The sequence below is a fragment of the Pneumocystis jirovecii genome (genome assembly GCF_001477535.1).
Source record: "Pneumocystis jirovecii RU7 chromosome Unknown supercont1.12, whole genome shotgun sequence".
NCBI lineage: Eukaryota > Fungi > Ascomycota > Pneumocystomycetes > Pneumocystales > Pneumocystaceae > Pneumocystis > Pneumocystis jirovecii.
The window spans coordinates 327,476-354,433 of NW_017264786.1; the positions used below are offsets into that span (position 1 = coordinate 327,476).

The window sequence follows — 26,958 nt, forward strand, 5'->3', positions numbered from 1 at the left end:
GGATTACTATTAATAAAAATTTTAGATATTTTATAATATCGTATTTTTATTATATATTTATATGTTTTAATGATTTATTGTGTATTATCTTTTTATTTATTAAAGTTTTGATATTAAAATAAAAAATATATTTAATAAAATTTTAATTTTTTAACTTTTTTTTTGAACTGAAACTTATAATACTTTTATAATATTGAATTATTTTATATAAATTTTAAATGTAATATTAAATTATTTTGACTTATTAATCTTTAATAAATGATTTGAATTTTATTAAATTTTATATAAGGATTACTTCATTTTAAGATAATTAGAATATATAAAAAATTAGCATTTATTTATTTAAATATTTTTATATATAATAAAGAATATTGAAATATTAATATGTATGCATATTTATAATATTCTTAAAAATGTATATAATTTTGCATTAAGCAATGAGAAAATTACGAAAATTATATTGTAGTAATTTTTATTAATAAGTATTATTTGAATAAATTATTTTCGTAATTGAAATCATTAAATATTATTTGTTTTTTTGAAAAACTACTAAAAAATATATTTACTATTTATTTTATGAATGAAATACATAAAAATTTAAATTATTTTTAAAATTGTTAATGCTCTCTAAAACGTATTATCTTTTTCGAATATTTTGAATATTTCGAAATATTAAAATATAAAATATTTGCAGATGGTTTTAGTAGCATGTTGTCAGTTTTGTGCAACGTCTGTATTTTTTTGTTGTTACTATATATTAATTAATGCTTTTATAGAGGATCAATTTTAAAAAACCTTGAAATATGTAAAGAATTAATGAATCGAGCTGTTTCTAGAGGTGCTCAGGTTTGTTTTTTTCCTGAATCTAGTGATTTTATTGGACTTGATGTTGATTTTTTGTTTCATTTTTCTCTATCTTATAATATTTAGCATAATGATTCTCTAAAACTCACTTTATCTAGTGAAAGAGAAAGGTTTATTAACGAATTTAGAGAACATGTAAAATTTTTGAAAATTCATGCCTCTGTAAGATACATATAGTTATTTTTGAATACTTAAACTTTAGTTGGGCCTTCATGAGCCTGTTATGTCAGGAACTCGTATTGCAAATGTATGTGTCTGGATAGATGATCAGGGAAACATTACACATAAATATCAAAAATTGCATTTGTTTTGTATTAACATGGTTGGACGTATTAAAATCTTCCTTTTAAGTTTCTTAGCTAATTACTAATAGATCAAAAGATGAAAGAATCGAGATATGTGGAAAAAGGAAAAGATATTGTTCCGCCATTTGAAACGTAAGTATATTATTCATTCATATGGATTTTTTAAGTATTAGTCCTATTGGAAAAGTCGGATTAGCAATTTGCCATGATATAAGATATCCTGAATTATCTATAAAACTTCGAAGTCTTGGAGCAGAAGTTATCACTTATCCATCTGCTTTTATTCCTAGGAAAGTTTGTCTGATAAAGTTTATATATATATTAATCATTTCAAAGGACTGGTGCAGACCAGTAAGTGTTTAATTTGTTTTAATATTTTCTGATTTTTTTAAGTTGGTCAATATTAATTTGTGCACGTGCTATTGAGACTCAAGAAAGTATTTCTTTTTATTTTTAAGTTACTAAGATGCAAATAGTCTTATGTAATAGCTGCAAATCAAGCAGGTAAACACAATGAAACTCGTGAAAGTTATGGACATAGTATGGTAAGTGCTATATAATAATATAAATTAACTTTAATATGATTTTTTTGTAGATTGCTGATCCTTGGGGTATTTTTTTTTAGATAATGTTTTATTTATTTAGTGTTTTATAGGTATTATATTGGCATCTTGTTCTAATGTTTCAAAAGAGCCTACTTTTTGTATTGCTGATATTGATTTATCTGTTGTTCATAAGGTTCGACAAGAACTGCCTCTTATAAGAAGGTTATTATAGTTTTTTTTATGTTTTTCTTATTCTTATAGAACGGATGTATATCCTAAAATATGATATTTTTTTATTAATTAGACTTTTTTTGTATTTTAATACTCTTAATATTAAATATATTTCTAAAAATTATTTGAATAATATCAATTTTAAATTTTATAGTAAAAATAAATTAAGTAGATATTTTTTGAATAATAGGAATTAAAATGTTTTGAAATATTAATTTATATAGGTTTAAATTCCTATGGTTTTAGTTTTTTTTAAATTATGTAAATTTTGGAAATATTTTAATATTGTTTTGGATTTATGTATATTTTTATTTAGTTTTTATTAAATGTCATCTGGATGAACATTAGATAGCATGATATTTATTGTTGGTTAATATTATAATTTTTTAGAAGATTTAGATATAAGTTTTGTAAAAATGAAATTTTGAGAAAATGAGTTTTAGAAATGTATTATAGAAAACACAATAGCTTTTATGGTAGATTTTTAAAAGTTTAAAATATACTGGGAATAGGAAATTTTTATGGCTAAATTTTGTTTTAGAAATTATTAGAAATAATCGAATATATAAAGGAAAGATTCAATAACGAAAGTGCGTAGTTTTAAGTGTTTTTAAAGTTCATTTTAGAATGGTTTTATTATTTATTATTTTAAGATTTTTGTTTTTAAATAAAATTAATTTATCCGTTTTTTATTTTGTTTAATGTTTGTAGGTTTTTTTGATTTCTAGAAATTTTTAAAGTTTATATTTTTTATAAAAAGATTAGTAATAATGAATTTTTCTGTTATTAATATTGTTGAAAAATATTAAGAATTTTTAATTTTATATTATCGTGTTCTTTGAAAGTATAAATATTGATATTATTACTTAATGTTAATGAAATGTTTGATTTAGATATTTTTTTAAATTTAAGTGTGTTTTTAGTAATATAAGAAATGAAAATATTTTTATTGTATTATTATATTTGCGTTAATGGATTAAAACTGTTGATTTGATACAATTTTTAATATTAAGAATTCTAGAGATAAATTAATAATTTTGAGATTTTTAAATACAAAAAAATTGTTTTTAAGTATACATAAACATATTAAAATATAAAAACGAATATTTGATAATAATAAATTTGAAATTTTTTTATAGATAATAATTTTCTGTTTTATATATGAATGGTATATTTTTAATGATTTTTTATAATATTTAATTGTATTTATGGAACCTGATGAAAAATTTAACTGTTTTAATAATTTTACATTTTTATTGTTGCAAAATTATTATAAATATTTTCTAGATTTAGAAAAATCGTAAACTATTTATGTTGAATAAACTATTGATGATGTTTTTAAAATAAAATGAATATTTAAGAATATTTTATAATTGGTATAAAGATAAAAATCATGTTATGTTCAATAATAAATAATTAATTTAATGAAAGTTATTAGTTTAATATTTATTTTTTTTTAAATACATAAAATATAGATTTTTTGTTTGAGATTTTTAAATAAGTTTATAATTTATTATTATTCTTTAATTTTTAATGTCAATTTTCTTTAATAACATTAAATTTAAATGATTTATTAATTTGTATTATTTTAGACACGCTTATTGAAAGATTAAAATAATATAAAATAAATGTTTCAATAATAATATATGATTCTAATTGTGTAAAAGAATTTTTATGATTTATAGTTATTTGTTTGACAAAATTTTAATAATTTAATTGTTGTCATTTTCATTATTTTTATCATTATTAATAAATAATTAATATTGAGAAATTATAAAAATAGTATGTTTTTTTTTATTTTTAGATTCTATCTTATACTAATGTTTTTAGTTCCAATTCATTTATTTTATTAATAGCTTTAGTTAAAATAATAATACTATAATTATAAAAAATATTATTATTATAGAAAATTTGTTAAATAAGGTAATATTTTTTATTTTATTTATTGTTCTTTTTAAAATTTGAATATTTATTTTAAGTTGTTTTAATAATATAAGAGCTATAATTGTAATTTTAATAAAGATATTTTTAAAATTATTTCAAAAATTTTGAATGTTTTTTTAATTGTATTAACTTATTATATTTAAAAGATTTTACTTTCATATTTATTTTTTTTAATTTCTTGAAAAGTCGATAAGTAATTTAAGAAATAAGATTTTAATATAATTTTTTGTGAATTTGGAATAGAATTTGAAATAATACGATTTTTTAAATATAAAATTTGAATTTTTATGTATATATTTTTAAAAAAATTAAAAAATATATTTTTTAAATAGTAAATTTAAAAGCATTATACATGTGTCTTCATTTCTAATATAAGAATTATTTTATTAATTTATGAAAATTTTCTAAAAGGTTACAGTGTTTCTTTATAATATTTCTTAAAATATAATGAATTTCTGATTTATTTAATGTATTTTTATATTTAATATTTTTTGAATTCATTTTATTAAAAATATTACTAGATTTTTAGAATTGTTGATTTAAATAATTAATTTGTTAAACTGATAATATTATATTTATTTTTATAAAATACTTAATGTTGATATTTTAGTTATTTTGTTAGTTTTTTTATGATATATTTGATTTTTAATTAATTTTTTAATTTTTAAGTATTTTTATATTAAGAAATGCAACTATATGAGATAAATTAAAAAGCACTTTTACAATTTTATATGTGATTTTTGTTTAAGTATAGTTTTACAAAAATAGAAAATATATTTTAGAAAAGTCATGTAAAAAAAGTATGCTAAAAATTATAATTATATAATGCAAAAATGTAAATAGAATATGTTTTAAATTTTTACTCTATAGATTTGTTGTAGGGTTATGTTTTTATAAAAAAAAATTGGGAATTTTAAATTTGGTTATGGTAAAAATTTAATAAATTGTAATAAAAAAAAAAATTAAATAATTTAAAACTTGATATATTATAATCTTAGGATGTATAAGACGAATAATATAAAAAGAGTTTTTTATTATTATAAAGATTTGAATGGACATAGTATAATTGTAAAAATAAAAATATTTAAATTTTAGTTTACATTTAGAATATATCAAGTTTAATGTATTTATTATAATAACTATGTTCTAATTATAAATAAGAAAAAAATATTTTGTAAATTTTAAAAATCTGCAGTTATAAGATATTTGTATGCATTTTAACTTATTTACTTGTAATTGATGAAAAAGAAGAGTAAGAATAGTATAAATATTAATTTAAAATATTGTTTAGGGCTAATTTTAAAAACAAATAAAGTTTATTTTAATATTTATTATAAAAATTTAGTTTTTTTTTTATAAAGTTTAAGAATTTTGAATAAAATTCAATTAGTTGGATTGGATATTTCTTAAAGTAAACATTTTGATAAATATTATTTAAAGCTGCTTAATTTTGTAATTTGTTTTAATTAGTATAATTAAGAAAAATTTTGTTGAATATCTGAAATTTTATTTTTTATATTTAAGTTTAAGAATTTGTAGGAAATTTTTAATGTTAAAATTTTATAAAAATTTTAAAATTTCAAATTAAGATTTGTTAGGATAATACTATTTTATAAATATTAAAAAGTGATGTAGATAATATCTATTATTAGAGAAAGATTATTTAGTAATATGATTTTGCAATATTAATAAAAGCATTTAAAATATTTTTTAAATAAATTACAAATTTTTAAAATTATCTTAAGTATATTTAATTCTTTGAAGTTATACATATGTAATTGTAATTAATATTTGAAATGATGATTTATACACATTAAATGTATTAATAAAAAAAATAGTGTTTTTTTGTTAATGTTTTTTATTGATAGATAATTTGGTAATAATTTATGTAATTATGAATTATAAATTGTAAGATAAAAAAAACTTGTGAAACTAATGTATTACATATAATATTTCTTAAAAAAAAACAAAATTATAAAAACATTACATTTTTCCGAAAAATATATATTATAAAAACAAATAATTTATTTTAATTATTTAATTATGAAATAATATAAATAATATATTGAAATTTAAAATTTTTAGTTTAAAAAAAAATCTGATTCACAAAATTAAATAGGATTTAATATATACGAATATAAAACATACTTATGAATAGTTTTAAATAGTTTTAACAAGGGAAATCTAAAAAATTAAAGAAATGGTATATTTAATTAGATTAAAAAAAATATTACTGTTATTTGAAAAAGTATAATTGATAATGTAGAAGAGGGATATATAATGTTAATAGCAATTTCTTAACTCCTTAATTTAGATGTAAAATAATTATTTTTACATGTTTAGTTAATAGTAATTAAGATAAAAATATTTTTTAGAAAGAAATAGATGTGTCTTATTATTTTAAAAAAAAAATATTGAAACTGCTTGTTTTAAAAGAGATTAGTATTATACAAAAAGATGTAAACATAGAGGAAGATGATAATGGATTTAAGAATTCTGAAGAAAGTATAAAATTGTTATATAAACAACAAAGTCGACTAAGAGTTAATAGAAGACTTAATTTTTTAGATGAAATTGAAGATATTGTTGTGAAATTATCTTTAGTCATTTAGACTTATTAATTTGTGATTTGTAATTTTATGAAGTTTTAAAAAATAATAAAATTTATTTTTTGTAGATATTTATAAAAACAAGTAAAAATAATATTTTTGAGACTTTGTAATGATTATTTTTATCGTCAAATGGGTTTTTTTAAATATTTAATTGATTTTATTTTTAGTTGATATTTTTATTTTTGATAATTTTTTTCAAAAAAATATTAAGGTTTTAGAAAAATTATAATATGTATAGTTATATTTTATAACGAAATTTAATACTATTAAACAAATACAATAAAATTTACTGAATTAATGTTAATTTGGAAATATACTATAATATGTAATAGATAAAATTTAAAACTTTATTTTTTAAAAAAGTTTTAGAAAAATATATTTTTACTGACAATTTTTTTATACTTTTATAATTTATATAATTATATGTGATATTGGAAAAATAGGATTATAAATCTAAACAAATTGAATTTTTGAAAGTAGTTATTTATAATTTTCATTAAAGTAAATATTTATTTGTTATAATTAATAATGCAAACCTATTTATAGTAGCTTTTTGAAGATGTCTTTTTTATTGTTAACTTCAAAGTTATTTATAAAAGTTGATAAAATTTGTTCACTTTTATGTTTTCTCATATTCATATGTTTAATTTCATTCGTAAATATGATTTTTTTATTATTGCATAATAGAAGTTTTTAGAAAATAGTTATATTTGTATATTAGTATATTATTAATATTGAAACAGACCTAATCTTAAAAGTGGAAAATATAATTCTTTAATCATAATTACTCCTAAGATTTAAAATAACATTCTTATTGTTTAGTTATTTGAAAAAAATATAGATTATTTAAAACATTTAGAAGTTTTGGTACAATAGTAAAATTTTATAATGATTAATATTATGTAATATGTCTTTAAAAATTGTATTTGTTGAATATTATTGTATAATTTGATTAATGTGTAAAGAATGTACCATTTAAGGCTCTTATTTGAAGATTTGGAATTTATTTGAGAAATTAATTATAAGTTGTATTTTATTTATTTAACAATATGATTATATGTATATATGTAATATATCTATATAAAATATATAAAATATAAAGATCCTGTATTTCGAGTTTTAATGTGTTCTTTATAATATTAAAATTTTTTTTATTTAAAAAAAAATAACTTTAATTTTTTGATTTTTTACTGTATTTTTATCTTGAAAATATATTGATACTAATTTATTTTATTGATTTTTTTTCTTGATGAACTTATTTATATTTTATTATTTATTGTTTAATGTACACCTTGAATGGATAATAATGCAATAAGTATAATTGTATTTTTTATAGTTACAATATTTTTTTGTCATTTTGCTTAAAATATTATGGATAAATAATGTTTATTTTTGGATTTTAATATTTTAGAATTGGTATAGAATGAGAAAGAGGCTAATGATTTATTAATTGAAATGTTTTTGTGAGAAGATTAAAAATATTATAATGTATTTTTTATTATGATGATTAAAAAAATATAATATTTAAATTATAATAAACAAACTATATATATTAGAATTTTTTATTTTGAATGTTTTTCTAGAGAGTATTTTTATATGTTTTTTATTGGTTTAATATATCTTTAAATAAATACTGTAATTTTTTATAATATTTATGATGAATAAACTTTTAATAATAATCTTATACTTACTTTATGTTCTGAGAAAAAAATAGTTTCAATGTGTGTTATTTAAAGTTTATTATTTGCATTTGTTAATATTTTTTTCTAGGGTTGGATATACTATTAATATTTTGTTTTTAAAAAACTTAGTGAATGATGTGATTTGTATAATAAATATTCAAAAATAAATAACAATCTAAAAATATAATAATACAACTTTTAAAGATTAGCTGATATGTATATTAAGTTTTAATATATTTTTTATTTTTAAAAGATATAAATTTGATGTATTTTAGAAAATATAATGTTAATGATGGTTATAATTTTTTATTTAAAATCAGGTTTTATTTATTTTTTACTTTTTTTTCTATTTTTTAAATATATTTTTACTGGATTTGAAATGAATGTAATATTTATAAATTTTATTTTCTTAAATGCAATAAAATCTGAATATTTCAATAAATTATGATAATAATGTCTATTTTCAATATGTACTGTTTCCTAATTTTTTTTTGCTTTGAGTACATATACTTTATGTTTTAAAATAAAGATGAAAAAAATATTATTAGATATTTGGTATTTGTTAATGTTATTTTTTCGTGTGAATTCTATTAAACAATCAACAATATAAATTCATTGTAAAACGGATTTTCATATGAGGTATTTTAATGAATTATTTAATTTAGGCGTTTTAATTAGAATACTAGATTAATGTTATCTTTTCAATTTTTGTTATTTGAATTTTGACAAATTTCGTGAAGTTTATTCATATTTTATTTTTTATGATATATGAAATATTTTTATTACATATTTTCATAAAAATATTGGAATATTTGAATTGACTAATAATGATAATGAAAGTTTTATTGGTATTGTATGGTAAAAAAAAAATTGATATTTTTATTAATTTTATTAAAAATAATAGAATTTTATCGGAAATATATATAAAAGATTTGATAATAATGAAGGTATTATGACATTTAATTGTGCTATAACAATAGAATTATATCATTTGATCACTTATTAATTCTTAAAATGTATTATTTGTTAGTGTTTTTTTTTTTTTAAAAAAATACGCATTTTCTAAATGAAATAATATTTATTATGTCATTTAAATATTTTGATTTTATTGTTTTTTCTATATTGAAATAACGTTTTCTGCATATTATATTTTATATAAAACTATTAATTTTATATACGATGAATTAAGTTCAAATTTGCTTAATTAAAAAAGGTTTAAGTATTATTATTACTTATTTAAAAAATAAAATTAAATTTAATCAAGAACTAAAATAATAACGTTTTTTAGAATTTATAATTTAATTGATATGGAGTTAGATATTAGATTTTTTAATTGTCAAATCATATTAATTTTGATTTTTTTAAAAATAACTTGAAGAAATTATAAAAATATTACTAAGATATTTTATTTGCCTTTAAATATGTTTGATAAAATAAAATTAACTTTAGATATTAACTTTATAAAGCATTAAAGTTGTTTTTGTAAATTCTATTATTGATAAAAAAATAAAATCAAAAGTTGGTGTTTAATAACATTTTGAAATATAAATTTTGTTGAATTTATGGGTTAGTTGTATTTTACAATGTTATTAAAAAAATATTGTTTTTGTATTAAACTTCAATTTCATGTGATCAATAGTTTTAAAATATAAGTTGTTTTATAACGTATATTCGTATGTATGTTGTATATTTTTATTTTCCATTAAATTTTTATGTTAATTTTAATAGTAAGTAAAATGATTTTTTTACGTTTTTGATCAATTTTTAAAAATAATTTAGAATATACAGAGAAATATAAAATTGTAAAAATATATTATAATATTTATATAAATTATTTTTTTGCTTAAATGTTTTTAATAAAATTTTTATACCAAGCAATTGAAATACTAAGTATTGCTATTGTTATTATAAATAACGTACTGTTTATTCTAGCTCTATTGCTTATATAACAATGTGATTTTTTTTCTAACTCATCTAATTCCATGTAATAAAGCTTTGTTGCATACTCTAAATGATATTTTTTTCCAAAATCTTTTATACAACTATATTTTAATGTATATTTCCAATTTGATAATATATAAGGAGGAATATTTTCTCTCAATGATATAGCTTCTTGTAATATACTTTTTGAAGGACATTTTTGGGTAAAATTAGCTAGAACTTTGTGTAAAATATCTGTTTCTTCTTTGGTAATATTTAAAATTTGATTTTTTTGTTGAATAATGATCTCACGTATTTTAGTATCAGTTATGAAGGAATATAAACTTACTGCTGCATAAATATAAATAATCATAATTGTATCTGTAGCTAAAATAAAGTCAAATACTTTAAGAATATCTTCAAAATGTTTTGTTTTATATGAAAACCATGTCAGATATGATGCTAGAGCAAAATGTGATGGAACATTTGCAACATGTTCTCCAAGTTCTTGGTCCTTTTTAAATATTATTGATTTTATTAATTCAAGGTGATCCAATATGGGTGATAACGAAGGTAAAAAAAAATCTAAAAGTAAATAAATTATTTTCTGAATAAATAAATATATACAATACCACGGATACGTGTTAATGATATATATTCTAAGAGTTTTACTGCATCTTTTTTTCCAACACATAGTAAAAATACTTGAGCAATATTATGATATCCCTAATTATATTAAAAATTAAAAAGTAATTACAATATGCAAATAATAATACTTGGAAATAATTAAGGGTTGGATGTTTTCGAAGTATTTCTAATATTAATGATTTTAGTTCTTTTTTTTTTTTTTTTAATTCTTTATGAGTAGAATCTCTTCAAATATCAGATTTTATAAATGGAAATATATGAACTACTTATAGGATAATAAATGAATGATCGATCAACATCAAGTTGAACTTGATTTTCGTCTTTGTGAACGGGTAATAGTTCCCAATGGACTTGATGATTTAATGATTCATTTTCTGGGCATATAAGAATATTCCCTGCAAAAAAATTAAATATATATAATATATTATTATTAGGAATAATTACATATTTTTTTTCTTAAATCATTATTTTTAAATCCAATTCCTTGAGCTCCATAATTTCTTAATTTTACAATATCATTTCTTAAAATTGCATAATTAAAATCAATAGAATTTGATTCATTATTGCAGAGTTTCATGTTATTTTTTTTTTTTGAAAACAATTATATATGAACTTAAATATTGTAAATATTGTATATAAATCGATAAAATTTAAAAATTATATTAATTTAAATTTTATATCGTTTGATTTTTATCGTTTAATTTTTTTATTGTTTGATTTTTTGTATGGATGTTGATGTAAATTAATTTAATTTAAAAATTAGATAATAAATCGATATTTTTAAATATTTATAGTTTATAGGATTTATAGGAAAATATTAAATATTTTTAACGTAGAATTTTATTTAAAATAATAATTTATGAATCGATTCATATTTTTTTCATATCATATATATATTTTAAATTATTTTAAATTCTTAATTATCATTAAATATTCATTTAGTTTCATATATTAATTTTTAATTAATTTTTTTTTTAAAATAATATAATTATGTATTTTATATATTTTAAAAACATATATTCTAAATATTTTATAATAAAATCATATAAATCACATCTATAATAATATATTATGTAATAAAAAGTGATATTTTTAAAATTAAGAATATTACAAATTAAAGATATTTCTATTATTCTATAAATTTAGTAAATTATATATATTTTAATATATCGTTTTACATATGAAATAATGTATATAAATAATAAAATATGACAAGAATATGTTAGTAGAATTAGTATATATATTAAAAATTATAATATTCGATATTATTTAATTTATTGAATTATCTAATTCAATATATCTAATTTACTATTTTCATAACATCATATTTATATTTTATATTCTTAATCATGTTAAATAAGTTATATATATAAGTTATATATATAACTATTTCTACTTAATTTTATTATAAAAAACTTTTTATCATAAATATTTTTAAAATTAAAATTTCTACGTTTTAATAGTTTTAATATTTATATATAATATAGTCAGTAATATTTATATTAATCTAAGTATAATCAAAATATTTAATATTTTTGTTTAAATATATTTATCTATTAATATTTATTAATATTTAGATATTTAGTAATTTTTTAGTAATTTTTTTAACATATAATTCATTACAATTAATAAATAATTTTTATTAAAATACATATTAAAATATATAATATATAAAAATTATTATTTTTAAATTATAACTTAAATTATAAACCATAAACATATACTATTAAATTACTATTAAATCATATGTATAATTATATAACTAAATATTACTACACTGATCACGTTTCACTAAAAATTTATATTATATATATTAAACATTTAAAATTAACATCACTCAAGATCATAATGAAATTAATATTTGCATGAGTGTCAAAAAAATATCTACATAAATTATATCTACATAAATTACCTACATAAATATTTTTCAAATATAAATAAAATTACTATTTATTAAAAATATAAAATACATTATAGAATACCATTTTTAATGTATCATTTTACAACGTAGTTATTCAATTAAAACAGCATTTCTTATTTAAATGTAAAATTATAAAAATTACCATTCATTTATCATTATTTTATATAAACATAAAACACTAACTCCAATTTCAATATATAAATATCTACATTATACATAGAAAACTGTAAAACATCAAAATTTAAAAATTCTAAAAAATATAAAAAAATCAAATAAGATCAAATCCAGCACCAAAATTAATAGCATATAAAAGTTTACTTTTTTGTAAATTAACATTATTAATTTTGTTCAATTTTTATTACCTTTTCATAATAGTTCTATCACTATATCTTGGAAGTATTAAAAGATTAACACATGTAGAAGCAGTAGGAAGTCTATTAATATCGTCACCACCGTTACGAATACAAAATAAAGGTCTTAAATCTTTAAAACCTAAAAGTGGGGGTCTTGATACACTAGTAACAAATTTTAACAATAGCCGACGCTCAATATCAGAAAATTCAGAAACAACACTCCAAAAAAGTTCAATAGTAGGATCATCATCTTGAAATCCACCATAAACAGAATTATTGCGTAAATCATTTATATCTATAGGTACAGAAGAACCTCCAATTAAATTTTGTAATTCCTGACAACTAAACATTGACAACCATTTAATATTAATAATTTCAGACAGCCCTTTAAGAAAAGCATTGCTTTGTTTTAAAATAACTTTATTAAGTCGATAATCAGCCAAAGTATATATATATTTCAACCGATTTTTTTTTGTTACAGAAACATTAGAGCCGTCAGCTACTAATTCAACTGTAATAGACTTCCCAAATTCTATTGTCCAATGTATCAATAATTATAATCATAACTATATATAGACTACCTTGTTCAATAACAGTAAAATTAAGAAACAAATCGTTTTCAACATCACCAGTATAACGTTTTAAAAATATCTTTTTAATTATTAAAAACTTTGTTAAAAAAACCGAAATATTACCAATCCTTTATATAGCTCAGGATCCAAAACGAACAAATCATCTACTAAATAAAATTATAAATCAAAATAATCAACAGTCTAAGCATACAATGACTCATTTTACCAAGAAGCTTCATTAAAAAAAACGGTGCAAAAGTTACATCGAGAAGGATAGTCTCATATATACATTTTCCAACCAATCTTCCCAAAAATTCAAAACACAAAAGTTGTGCCGCTAACATAATTAACTACATTAAACCAAAACCAAATCATACGTTCACGGGCATAAGAATGAGGATTGGGATATAACAAATGTTCATGAGTTTCACAAAATAGCCCAAAATCTATATCAAAAGCCTGCTTGCAAATACTAAGCATCATTAATCATATATATATATATATATATATATATGTATATATATATATAATACCTTACTAAGAATTCTTTTGTGATACCACCACCATCTATACCAACTTCGGGTAAACCATATCGATCAACAAAAATAATACTAATTGGCTTTTTAATATCTTTACCAATACTATACAGTGTTGCAAATCCATCATCAAAAATATTATCACGTCTAATTGTTACAGAAAACCTATTTAATACATCCCAAGAATCTGAATACCCAGATATTTCCATATCGTGAGTAATCAAAGACTGTAATATATGAATCCTCATAGAAAAAGGGATATAAAAAGGAAATTTTCGTAAGACATTTATATAAAATTTAGTAGAATCCAACACATTATCAGAAATGGATATCAACTGATTACTGTCATCAGCTTTTTCATCGTTTTTAAGTAACTCAGAAATAGCAAAAGAGACAAACATAGTCATATCAATTCGATTATTAAATAACCAATAATCATGAGAAAAAAACGGTCTCCGAGAACTAAAAATCAATAAAAGATATAACTATAAAAAAAATAATACTCTCGAATAAATAATTGCTGTATTAATGTTGTAACAACATTGCGTAAACGAATTATATTAAACCAATACATATCATTAATTTGAAAATACATTTCCAAATATTGAGTACGACAATAAAATATATAAGAAAGCTCCTTTACAACAATTAGAATATATTCTAAACTATATAATATACTTTTAAAAAATTCATTAAAATTTTTATATCATCAAAAATAATGAAATTCCTCATAGAATCGAAAAACTCATCATCAACCTTTAATTAAAATATGCTATAAAATAAAAGTAAATATTACCATCGTCATCAAAATCCGAGAATAAAGCTCAAACAAAAGAATCATAGTATACCATTGTCCACTCCATCTTAAAAAAAAATTACTTTCACAAAGGTTTACATTTCCACCATCTTCCAATACTTTTATATCTGATTTAACTATCCCCCATAATACAGATAACATATTTATATTTTTGCATTTTTCAATACTAGTAGAAGCAATAACAAGCTGTGTCATTATTTCAGACCTTTTAAAAGGCCAAAACTCCATTAATACCAGAAAAAATTTAGAAATATTAACAATAGTAGAGGGAAAAACATATTTCATTATTTGAGCAATATGCTCAGCTGAAAATAGAATAAAAAGATTTAACTTAAAAAACAACTTTTCAGACACAATCCTAGAAAATGATATTTCAAAAATATCATTATCCTCATTACTAGAATCATAATCACAATATGTTCTTATTGAAACATTCGCCTTTTTAATTACATGTATCAAGATCTCACTAACCCATTGAGAATATAAATCCTACGTAATATTATACTAGAATAACAGTAACAATACTAATACATACTACTTCATCTAAGGAAGAAAGCCTTAACTTTATACTATCCAAATCCACTAGATACAACAATACATTATGCAATATCCATAAGAGCTCTTCTTTTGAAAAACACTCAAAATTTATATCCAATATAATATGTAAAAATATAAATCTAGAAAAAAAATTCTCAAGCTGAAATATTATAGAATTCATCAGATCACCATATTTATTAGTTAAGATAAAAAAACCCATAATGAATTCAGATAATACTATTTTTTGTACAGAATACTCAAACATACGAAAATATTCTAGAGGCTTTGTAACAGTCAAAATAAACAACTGTATATCAGGAGAACTAATAATTATTTTCTAAAAAGATATGAGCTAAATTATATAATTTCCATTATATACCAACATTTCTACAAATATAAAGATAAAGCTCTTTATAATAACCAAGATTAATCAAAGAAACATTTAAACATGCAAGTTCCGGTAAAAGCCCAAAAATAAATCTATGAAACGTAATATCACTATTATTTAATTAATAAACAATAATAATAACAGAAAAAAACTTTGTAAAATTTATAGTTTTTATCAATATATAACCAAAATGACATGCAATCCATGATGAAATATTAGGTAATAACAGTAAAAGTGAACTATTTCCAAAGTAAAACTGCTTAGAAATAATTTCTACAAGATCATATAATCTATAAAAATCATTTTCTGCCTGATAGAAAAATATCAATCTCCTGATATTTTTCAAAAAAAAATTATCAGAAAATTTCAAACTAGATTTATATTCAAAAATATCATAATCAAAGTCATGTCGCAATGAATCCTTAGCATGTTTCATAGCTATTCTAGAACGTATAATTTTCTTTTTTTTATTAATATTTTTTTATAATTTAACTACTAACCTGTAACAAAAGAACAGCACTTTGTTTACGACGTTCATCATCTCTTTTCTTCCTATCATTTGCAACTTTTTTAAGCAAAAGCTCTTTAGTTTCTTTTTGTTTTTTCCCAAGGTTAATAGTTCGTTTTAATTTATAATTACCTTCAAATGAATACATTTAACAAAAATTCAAAAAGACGGCAATATTTTTCCAAAACGTATTTTTTTTAAAAAGAAACATCCAATATAAATATATTACTACAAAGTTATTTACTTTCTATAACCCATATTTCGATTCTTACCAAATTCCAAAATTAATTTAAAAACTAGATTAAATATATTTATATACGTTAAAAATTTATTTTTAAAAATATTATATCTACTATTAAAATATGGTGAGAATCATCCTAGATTTTTTTAATTCAACAGTAAAAAGAAAAATAAACCTTTACAACATAAATTTTTCAACTACGTTTATACACAAAAATCAAATAAATACTTATCAAAAAATACATGAAAATTCAAACTTAGGTTAGTAGATAAAATATATGAAAAATTACTCTTTGAAGAAAAGGTTAAAGGAAAATTTAAAACTGAAATGATTATTACCAAAAATTCAGACCAAAAGACTGTTGAATTAAAAAATGATATAAATAACATACCAGTCTCAAAAACAGAAAACAAAGAGATACATATTTTAAACAGTTAACTATGAAATTCATATCCTTTAATTTACTTAAACGAATAGAACACTCTAATACTATTAATACACTTTTTAATCATACTGTTGGAATCATAATGAAAAAAGGAAAAAAAACAAAAGCACAAAAACAACTTGAAAACGCATTCTTATATATTAAACAAAAAACAAATACAAATCCACATTTCATTTTTTCTAAAGCTATCGAAAAAGCGTCTCCTTTAATAAAACTTGTATATCACAAATTTAACATAAATATAACTCTAATGATTCAAGATATCTACAAAAAAGGGATCCAAATCCATAAAAATACCAGTCCCTTTAAATGAGTATCAACAACATAGAAAAGCAATCATTTGGATTCTTGAAGCTAGTAATAAACGACACAACAGAAACTTTTCAGAACGCCTAGCACATGAATTGATTGCTGTTGTGGATGGAACTAGTTCTGTTTTCCAAAGAAAAGAGCAGCTACATAAATTAGCATTAGTACGCAACTTTTCGAATTTAACTATCATTAACTTCAAACTAGATAAATAGAGCAAATGTACAAATTCGAGCATAACAAATTTAATGATATTTCGGTATATATAATATACATATATGTAAATTGTGTCTTAATATTAACTACATATATATACAAACTTTTTTTACTTAACTTTTAGGACATTATATTTTAACCGGATAATATTAAGTATATAATCATAACAATAATATAACGAAGCATTAATAATTTCATGCATTTTTATCATTTGAATCTTAATCTATGATAGCCTATTATTATTTCAGATACATAAATCAAATAAAACCAAAAACTAAAAACCTTAGTAAGTAAATTATTTACCATACGAATATTTGTGCCAAAAACAGATTGTTTTGATTTCAATTTCCTAGGCTTTTTCCTAGCAATCATAACAGGGACACTTGACTAGACAATAATTAGCTTTTTTTGCGTTTAATATATCTTAAAAATACTTTATTAACAATATAATTACTAAATGAACCCAAAATAACCCTAAAATGATAATTAAAACGAATAATTAGTAAAAAAATAAAACCCTTTCAATGAACTACGTCCTCTACTACCAAGAATAACAAGAGTTGGCTCTAAATAATCAATCTAATTTATCATAAAAATTGATTTCTGGAAAGAGGAAAAACCAATACCATTTCTGTTAACAAATGTTTAGGAGCTTTATGGTGAATTATTTCAATTTCAATCTGAAGTATTAATCTCGTCTTTTTTAATAACTTTTGAGTAATTAAACATATCTCTTCCATTGCAGCCAATCTTTCTTTTTCCAATTCCACAATACCTTTATCATCCTTATCATCTTTATCTATAGCTTCCACAATCATCATGGTATCATAATCACGTACTACCGTCCCTATAGCCCATTCTAAAGCGTACAATGACTCAGAACTCAGATCAATAGGAACAAGATATGAGCGAATCTTCCTAGACTCCCTAAGCGGTGAAGAATATTCTCCACGCTTTATAGTTCTTATAGTTCTGTCCTCAGTAAAAATGATAGTTCCCATATCAATTTTCATATTTTGAATTTTTCTATATTCATCAATATCAATATCTTGTTCTGAGGAAAATTCTATATTTGTATGTGAAAGAATTCCAGATTCACACAAATTTGAACTGTTTTTAAAATTATGAGTTTTATTTACTACAGTTTTTAAAACCCGAGATGGTAATACAGAAGAATAAGAATCTTTAGGCGACTCATATACAAGATCATTTCCTACAAATTTAATAATTAAAAAAACAAATAGAATCACAAACCATCAACTTCAGAAGTACCTGAAAGAGATAAAGAACCCAATTTATTAACAGTGGAATTTAAATACGAAGATGATTTTATATAACTATCTAAACCCTCTTTATCACAACAATTAGCCTCAACAACATTAATACTACTATAATCTTTTGAAAAATTGTTATCCTTTCCTGACTCATTTTGAATACTAGATGATTTAGTAAAAATCTCACTTGACTGAGAAGGTAGACAATTAGAAAAACGAAAACATGTCTTATAAGAATTAAGTTCTATATCGCTTGAAGATAAAAACCTGTTCCTCATAGGACAATCACGAACTAAAGACCTTTTTGAAGAAAATCTTTCAGACGATGATGCATTAAATATATTATTTGAAGTAACACCAGATTTAAATCCAACTTCTAAATCATTTTCATGACATTTAAAATCAAAAACATCATATGGCATAGAACTTTTTAACTTATTTTTTAATCCCATAGATAACTGCATTTCACGAGTTTCCAAAAATTTTAATACTTCTTTCCGTTCTTCATCAATAACAGATTCCATTGAGGAAAAAGACTTATTTCTTTTAATAGGCTTTGCAGCATCAAATACCATTATTAAACAATATACAGAATTTTCTATTTTTAAATATAATTTACTTTTGTATTTAAACTTTTATTTTCAAACCTTACTCGAAAGCTATCCTAAATCTCTAAAAAAGCAAAATCATTATTATTTATTTAAATTAAATAAACAAACATATATTTAAATCATCTATAAAACATTTAAATATGATTATTTAATTAAACATTAAAAAATATAATAATAAATAAACATTTAAATATTATGAAAATTTAACATTAAATTTCAATTTATAACAAAATAATATATATATATTATTAAAAATATGAACTTTAAAAGAAAAATAAATCAAAACTTTATCAAATTACAAAGTGTATAATAACCAATTTACTACATAATAAATATAATAAATATAAATATTAAATATATATGTGTTTTTTTTTTTTTAGATAATTAGTATCTAATTAATCAAATCAAAACCTTCAAATTCTAAGTTTATCATTATTTTATGTAAATTATGTCATCAATTATAATAAAATTTAAATTTTAAAACTAAGAAATCAAATATTATCAAAAATTAACACTAATTTTTTAATAAAATCATTATCATTTTAAAAAAGTTCATAATATATTTTAAAATTTAATCAAATTTTGAATAATTAAAATAGAAGAATAATATATTTTATATATTATCCTAAAATTAGATAAAAATATTTTTTTTCAAAAAGAAATAGTTTAAATATAAAAATATGTAATTTTTTAAAAATATCATTTAAGTATATATACTCCAAAAATTTAATACTTTTGTCAAATTTACAAATAATAATTTAAAAGTTTAACACTCGAAAATACAATAATTTCTACATATAAAATAATCTTTAAAAAACTTATATGAAAGCACCTAACAAGTTTTTGCACAATAATGAAGAAACATATGCTTCCTTAAATGATTTCACTGATGGTAATAATACTATTTTTAGTTAATATTTCTTATTTTATTTAATAGCAATTGAAGCACTTCCTATGGATTTAACAAGGAATTTTACTTTATTACGTGAAGTTGATGCAAAAGTTTCAAGTAAAAATAATAATAAAGAAATCATCCAGGCTTATTTATTTAAGGTCTTCAACATCTTATATCATCTTCTATTTCTAATCTTTTAACAAACACAAATTCATTTCAAGAAACCAAATCAATATCTAGTTCTAAATTGCAGTCACTCCTTATACAAATTATCCCTTATGCAGATGAGAAAATTTCACTTGCATCATCAACTAGAGATGCAGTAAAAAAACATCTTAAACGTCTTGATTTAGACTTTTCTCTTATAGAAAATGAGATACCAGCTATTATTCGTCTCGGATCAACTAGTCATCCAGCATTTTCCTCAAATTCAAATATCTCTAGATCAGAAACTCGAAAAGAAACAATTGCAACTAGAAGAACAACTACAGAAGAACTCAATATTCCTAATAATTCCAGAGGAAATCATCGCGAAAATTCTACTCCAATAAGAAAAAAAAGAATATCACATATTAATGGAGGAGCAACATCACCACGATTTGATACACCGGATAAAGATAAAAAAAAGGGAGGTACATATGAAAAAATTAAATCAAGAGATCAAAATCAACAATCACAATTTCAATTAAGAAGAGAACCTATCAAAAAGTAAGTCTTTAAATACGCTTATTTTTTATTAAATAATTTAGATCAGAAAATTCAAATCCAGGTTTATTACTTTTTATTATATAATGTTTAAAATTAACATTTTAATATATCCAAATGAACCTACATATTGTTATTGTGATCAAGTCTCATATGGAGAAATGGTAGCGTGTGATGGAAAAAAATGTCACCGAGAATGGTTTCATTTACCGTGTAATTCATACTTTATTATAATTATTTTCTTTACAAATGTTAGGTATTGGCCTTCCAGAACCTCCTCAAGGAGAATGGTATTGTGATGAATGCGCTCTAGAAAAACAAAGTAAAGGACGGCGACCACGAAGAAAAATAGGATAAAACTCATGTATAATTTAAATATGCATAACTTTTACATGTAGTTTAAAGTTAATTTTTTATATAAATATATAAATACTAATATTGTAATTCATATTTACAATTAACATCAAAAAACTATTAGTATAATATTTTCATATAAAATATTATTTAATTTTAATTTAAATAATTTTAAATTTTAAGAAAAATTTTCAATCTTAATGGACACAAAGATTTCTGAAGTATTATATAAAAAAATAAAAGGTTTTGCAAATAATCATCTTGAACATATATATTTAACAAACAAGGGACTCTTATTATTGAAGAAAATAATATAAAATGGATAGAATTAGGAAAGCAAATCCCTGATTTAATAATTTCTTTGGATTCAATAAAAAGTATAGCAAAAAAAAATAATAATATAAAATAATTCTAATATGAATCAGATCTACAAGCAACACCAATTACAAGCCCTCGAATAATGGTAAAAATTCTTGTAAAAACTCAAAATGAGACAACATCATATATTTTTACATTTGTATCTTTGAAAGCCCAAAATGACTGCAATAATTTCAAACTAAATATCCAAAAAACCATTTCAAAGAAAAACAATGCACATAATATCCAATCAGTCTCTGATATATTAGCAAGAAGGAACTTCGAACAAGATATTGACCTACAACAATCTCTTCTTAAAGATAATAACGAATTGATGAAAACATTTTCAGAAACAGTTATTAAAGGGAATATTACAAATGAGCAGTTTTGGAGTACACGAATAGTATATTACACATATATATATATATATTAATTTTACATAGCATTTGTTAAGGACATATGCTGTTGAAAAATATCAAAAAAGAGGCCTATATAATGTTCTTGTTACCATAAGGCCTCAGACAATTGATAATAGAATCAAGCTGTCCTTAAGCAGGGAAAAGATTCATGATATATTTCAACAACATCCATTAATTAAACATATTTACAATAAAAATGTCCCCCCAGTAAGGAATCCTTTTGAAAATTACTAATTTAAACAATGTGTTTCATATAGTTATCAGAAGATGATTTCTGGGGACGTTTCTTTTTATCACGTCTTTGTAAAAAACTGAGAGGAGAAAAACTAAATACAAGTGATTCCAATGACGAAATATTAGATAAGTATATTGATTATGCAGATAGTAAATATTATTCCCATTTAATCAATAGGTTAATCTTTAAATAGATTTAACACAACCATATACCAATAACACAAAAGATATATCTCATTTTATTGATTTAATTAGAAATGAACATCATATTAGAAAGGTTATTATATTTATAATAATTATATTTAATTCAGTAAAACAATCTAGACTTGTAATTTTGAATCATCAATTGCTTTAAGAGACTTAGAAAATGTGAAAATGTCACAATCTTTAAATAATCTTTCTATAAAAATGATAAACTTTTCTAAGTAAGTAAAATATAACATTAATTAAAAAATTCTTAACATATATAGAAATACAACTGAAAAGGGAAATTATCATATTTTTTTTAAACCATCTAATTTAATTTAGACTAATAACATTAACTTAAACCTTAATGATTTGCAAAAAATAATAAATCAAAATACAATTTATCTTTATATAAAAGATCAAAAAGAGTATTTCTTAGGAAATGATATCTTTCAAGAAAATTATCCTAAAAAAATTGTAATTTAAAACTATGACATATTTTTCTATCCTAAAAACTATAGAAAAAACCTAAATTGGCTCTAGAATTTGAAAATATAAAACACCGAATGGAACCGATTGTAAATGCTCATAATATTTCATTAGTGATTTAAATTTAACATAATAAGATAAACAATAACAATATATTATTAAGGAATACAACACATGATATTTTGCAACAAATTAAACCAAAATCTAAAATAATAGGAAATGATTTTAAAACAAGTTAAAAATACTATCTGAAAATTATAAATTAATGATAATAGTTATTCCATTGGATATAAAAAATCAAATAGTTCTTTGCCACAAAACAGCAAATGAACTTTTAAACCAATTTTGGGTGAGATTTTTATCCAGCGAAAAAACAATTATTTCACAACTTCCTCAAATTGTTAATTCATTAAAAAAAACAAGCAGTAGAATTGATTCTATTATCAAATCCAATAATATTACTATAAATAAGTTGGAAATAGTTAAGAATGTAACAGTTTTTATATTTATATCTACATCTTACTTTTATTAGTATTTTAAACCAACGATCATTGCTATTATGAAAGCTCTTGAAGAATACAAAAATTTGGGATTATAGTATTATAAAGACTTACAATTATATATAATAAACTCATATTTCATATATTATATTTTATATAAAAAATATTAAATTACTAAAAATACTATATCATCCCTAAATCTATTTAATTGATATTGGCATCCAGTAACGTTGTAATCATATAATTATACAATTATATAAAATTTATATATTCAAAAAACAATTTATTCTAAGACGGTATTCTTAATGGTTCTATAACTGAACCTTGCTTTATTACAATACGCGGAAGAATAAATTTCTAATATATAAATAAATTTAATAACATATATATTATAAATACCTGATGCTGTTCTCTTGTTGTCCATTCTGGGCCAAAAGGTAACATCAAAGATCTTTCATACTGTTCTTTAGTCTGATATGGATATGGAACTGAAGAAACTAATAGTTTTGCATTCTATAAAATTTAACAATAACAACAACCACAATACTCATACCTTTTTAATTCTTTTTTCAGACACAATTACATTTCTTAATTTTATATTCTTCTTGCCCTTTTCCGAAACACCGGCAACCTTTTTAATAAGCTTTTTTGAAATATATTTTGTTCCAATGCCACACCAATTCCCCTATTATTATTAATAAATATACGTATCTAAATAAGTAATACCCAGCCAGGCATTGAATCATTATTCTCATAGGATTCATATTCTTTAATATCTTTGAATTTTTCTTTTTCAAATTTCTCCAAAACATTATCTCCTGAAAAAGCACGAGCAACTATATCCCTATGCTTCAAAGCAAAACTTGAGGAACTATATAACATATTTGTATTTCCTTCCTCAATATTATCACTATATTTATCTTGTTCTATTGTACTAATTGAAAACAATAATTCATCAGAAAGATCAATATACAGTCCAGACTCGTTAGTTTTATATTCTTTAGTGTTTTTATGCAATATAGAGTTCTCTATATTATGATCTAATTCTGGTCCACATAATCCTAATGAAGATTTATATGATATAAACAACCATGGATTATGATTTTTAGAACATGCATTAGAATCATTTAAACTTTGAGAACAAGATAATTTTTTATCTGTCAAGTCCGAAGACTTCAAAAAATCACTTATAAATAAACTATTTTTAAAATTTTAAAATATATTACCTGCTCAATTTCAGAAATCTCAATAAATTCCTGATTATTAATACAAGAAACATGTAATTTATTCTTCAAAAAATCATAAATAACTCAAAAAATTACAAAACCTACCAATAATGGATTAAATATTCTTCTTCCAGCAAAATGCGAAAAACATTCAAAATTTTTATCATCACTATATTCCTTACACAATATTTCGCTATTCTTTTCAACTCTTAATATATCATCTAGAATTTCCTTATTTTTTGCATTTCTATTTTTTTTAGAACTTCCCATAAACTGCATATCCATTAAATCTTTCAATGACTTAATATTTTCATTTTGATTAATTTTTTTTAAATCCATCAACAAACCTTTCTTATAACTTAAATTATCTTCATTTATATTATCTAAATCATCTTGAGAATCCGAAGAATATGTGCCTTGAATTTTCCTTTTAAAATGTTGATTACACTGCAATTGTTTAGACATAAATTGAAAACTATCTGCATTAGAATAAGTATCAATTAAACATTTTTTAGCCCATTTATTTGCACTAGAACAATGAAAGCCCATTCTTTCTTTAACTCTATTTATTTCTTTCTGCAAACATAACTCTTCACAATCTGTCTTATCTGAAACTAAAGACTTTATTTTCTTTTTTTCATGTCTACGTATTTTTCTATATGATTTACTCTTAATTTTTGAGATCCGTTTTGCTTTACACTCTTGTCTAAACATTAAATCACGCATCAATCTAAATTCAGCATGATGTATTCCAGCATCTTTTACAAAACATTTATCAGTATGCAATTTTTCAAATTCAGAAATGGACTTTTCATCCTTTAAACCTGAAGATTGAAGAGCTTTATCAATGCTTTCTTCAAAAAGCGTAGATGCCTAAATACAATCAATCCAAATCCAAAAACTAAAAAAAATTAACTTTAAATTTTGCAGATAATGAACTATTTGTTAATTTTTCTTTTTCAAAAAAATCTACAGGAAATTTTAACATCTCAGATTCCCTGTTAATCTTCACAATATCTTTCCACTTTTCTAACTCTTTCTTAACAATATCATATGCAGCTTCTCTATCAAAACGATCCTGAATTGTTTTAACTAAAGGGACATTTAAAGTATTGTTTGAAGAATTAAAAATATTTTCCCCATGAAGAGAGTTTAAATAAGAATTTGTTACAATATTCGTTCTTAAAGGTGCAATCATTTCTAATATACTCAGCTTTTTAGAAGCTATTTAAAAACATTAGAAACATAATTCACTAACATTAACAAAACCTTGATCATTTGTATAATCATCTTCAATAGATTTCATCTTGAAGTTAGAAATTTGATTATTAGAAACATCAGATAACATTTTTTTTGAAGTTTTAATCTTTAAAGAATCATGTTTTTTTTTCTCCAATATTTCAACAAACTCATTAAGACCATTAGATTGAATGTTTTTACAAGAAATATTGTTATCATAAAAGTCGCTATCACTCAATAACATTTCACTATCATTGAATATCTCAGAACTATCACTTATATTTTCATCTTTTATAATTCCTGTTTCAATATCTGATGAACATATTTTTGAGGTTTGATGCATAGAAGACAATGTATAATATCCACTCTCTGAACATAAATTTATAGTCTTTTTTTTTTTTAATCTAATATTTTTTATATCTTTTATCTAATATCATTAAATAAAATTTAAATAACTCAGTTATGTAATATACCTTATTAAAACATCCATTAATGTCAAACTCAAAAGACATATCATTTTTTAAACCAGATGCCTTATTTTTAATACTTTGATATTTTTCTTTAGCTTCAAAATCAATAGCATTTGTAGATAATTTACTACTATAATTTTCACTAAAATCAGACATAAAAATCCGTTCTTTCACTTCTAACGTGAAAATTTAATACCCCTGGTTATATTGTTTTTCTTTGTATTTTTAATTTACTTTTAATATAATAATTAATAATATTTTTTCGAAAGCTTAAAACAAGTTATAGCTTAAATTATAAAATTATAAATTTCAAATATTAATATATATTTTCTTATCATTTTTATCATAGATATCTACGAAAAAACATTAAGCACTTCAAATTATCTACTACTATATCTACTAAAA

The 26,958-nt window shown here is 20.5% G+C and overlaps 9 protein-coding genes across 9 annotated transcripts; 5 read left to right on the forward strand and 4 right to left on the reverse strand.

Annotated features, from left to right (window-relative positions):
* Positions 1 to 694: 694 nt before the first annotated feature.
* On the forward strand, positions 695 to 2,000 carry T551_02755 (uncharacterized protein; the record flags this gene model as incomplete). The annotated part of the gene is made up of 10 exons (XM_018375018.1): positions 695 to 729; positions 777 to 888; positions 931 to 1,026; positions 1,067 to 1,193; positions 1,238 to 1,301; positions 1,343 to 1,520; positions 1,646 to 1,714; positions 1,765 to 1,780; positions 1,825 to 1,936; positions 1,976 to 2,000. 10 exons carry the CDS (start codon positions 695 to 697, stop codon positions 1,998 to 2,000), a joined length of 834 nt encoding a protein of 277 aa, XP_018228898.1.
* Positions 2,001 to 10,026: 8,026 nt separating this feature from the next.
* On the reverse strand, positions 10,027 to 11,328 carry T551_02756 (GTPase-activating protein GYP8; the record flags this gene model as incomplete). Its single annotated transcript, XM_018375019.1, has 5 exons — positions 10,027 to 10,688; positions 10,736 to 10,829; positions 10,880 to 10,974; positions 11,018 to 11,146; positions 11,196 to 11,328. 5 exons carry the CDS (start codon positions 11,326 to 11,328, stop codon positions 10,027 to 10,029), a joined length of 1,113 nt encoding a protein of 370 aa, XP_018228899.1.
* A 1,612-nt stretch (positions 11,329 to 12,940) lies between these two features.
* Positions 12,941 to 16,531, reverse strand: T551_02757 (ubiquitin-ubiquitin ligase HUL5; the record flags this gene model as incomplete). Its single annotated transcript, XM_018375020.1, has 14 exons — positions 12,941 to 12,989; positions 13,035 to 13,557; positions 13,607 to 13,676; positions 13,721 to 13,764; positions 13,809 to 13,934; positions 13,975 to 14,069; positions 14,131 to 14,595; positions 14,637 to 14,770; positions 14,812 to 14,889; positions 14,930 to 15,439; positions 15,486 to 15,824; positions 15,871 to 15,985; positions 16,028 to 16,335; positions 16,376 to 16,531. 14 exons carry the CDS (start codon positions 16,529 to 16,531, stop codon positions 12,941 to 12,943), a joined length of 3,012 nt encoding a protein of 1,003 aa, XP_018228900.1.
* Positions 16,532 to 16,951: 420 nt separating this feature from the next.
* T551_02758 (mitochondrial 37S ribosomal protein RSM7) lies at positions 16,952 to 17,618 on the forward strand (the record flags this gene model as incomplete). Its single annotated transcript, XM_018375021.1, has 4 exons — positions 16,952 to 17,057; positions 17,102 to 17,286; positions 17,330 to 17,542; positions 17,586 to 17,618. The coding sequence occupies 4 exons, from the start codon at positions 16,952 to 16,954 to the stop codon at positions 17,616 to 17,618; spliced, it is 537 nt and encodes a 178-aa protein (XP_018228901.1).
* A 194-nt stretch (positions 17,619 to 17,812) lies between these two features.
* T551_02759 (uncharacterized protein) lies at positions 17,813 to 19,443 on the reverse strand (the record flags this gene model as incomplete). The annotated part of the gene is made up of 6 exons (XM_018375022.1): positions 17,813 to 17,827; positions 17,877 to 17,981; positions 18,029 to 18,068; positions 18,112 to 18,173; positions 18,221 to 18,807; positions 18,849 to 19,443. The coding sequence occupies 6 exons, from the start codon at positions 19,441 to 19,443 to the stop codon at positions 17,813 to 17,815; spliced, it is 1,404 nt and encodes a 467-aa protein (XP_018228902.1).
* An 858-nt stretch (positions 19,444 to 20,301) lies between these two features.
* Positions 20,302 to 21,436, forward strand: T551_02760 (uncharacterized protein; the record flags this gene model as incomplete). Its single annotated transcript, XM_018375023.1, has 5 exons — positions 20,302 to 20,371; positions 20,417 to 20,488; positions 20,533 to 21,082; positions 21,129 to 21,292; positions 21,336 to 21,436. The coding sequence occupies 5 exons, from the start codon at positions 20,302 to 20,304 to the stop codon at positions 21,434 to 21,436; spliced, it is 957 nt and encodes a 318-aa protein (XP_018228903.1).
* Positions 21,437 to 21,633: 197 nt separating this feature from the next.
* On the forward strand, positions 21,634 to 22,971 carry T551_02761 (uncharacterized protein; the record flags this gene model as incomplete). Its single annotated transcript, XM_018375024.1, has 8 exons — positions 21,634 to 21,676; positions 21,721 to 21,810; positions 21,859 to 22,193; positions 22,234 to 22,416; positions 22,467 to 22,593; positions 22,638 to 22,720; positions 22,768 to 22,868; positions 22,914 to 22,971. 8 exons carry the CDS (start codon positions 21,634 to 21,636, stop codon positions 22,969 to 22,971), a joined length of 1,020 nt encoding a protein of 339 aa, XP_018228904.1.
* A 224-nt stretch (positions 22,972 to 23,195) lies between these two features.
* On the forward strand, positions 23,196 to 23,716 carry T551_02762 (uncharacterized protein; the record flags this gene model as incomplete). Its single annotated transcript, XM_018375025.1, has 4 exons — positions 23,196 to 23,207; positions 23,256 to 23,352; positions 23,394 to 23,608; positions 23,651 to 23,716. The coding sequence occupies 4 exons, from the start codon at positions 23,196 to 23,198 to the stop codon at positions 23,714 to 23,716; spliced, it is 390 nt and encodes a 129-aa protein (XP_018228905.1).
* A 190-nt stretch (positions 23,717 to 23,906) lies between these two features.
* T551_02763 (uncharacterized protein) lies at positions 23,907 to 26,709 on the reverse strand (the record flags this gene model as incomplete). Its single annotated transcript, XM_018375026.1, has 9 exons — positions 23,907 to 23,975; positions 24,018 to 24,131; positions 24,172 to 24,303; positions 24,345 to 24,791; positions 24,845 to 24,907; positions 24,950 to 25,717; positions 25,761 to 26,068; positions 26,114 to 26,510; positions 26,557 to 26,709. 9 exons carry the CDS (start codon positions 26,707 to 26,709, stop codon positions 23,907 to 23,909), a joined length of 2,451 nt encoding a protein of 816 aa, XP_018228906.1.
* Between the last annotated feature and the right edge of the window lie 249 nt (positions 26,710 to 26,958).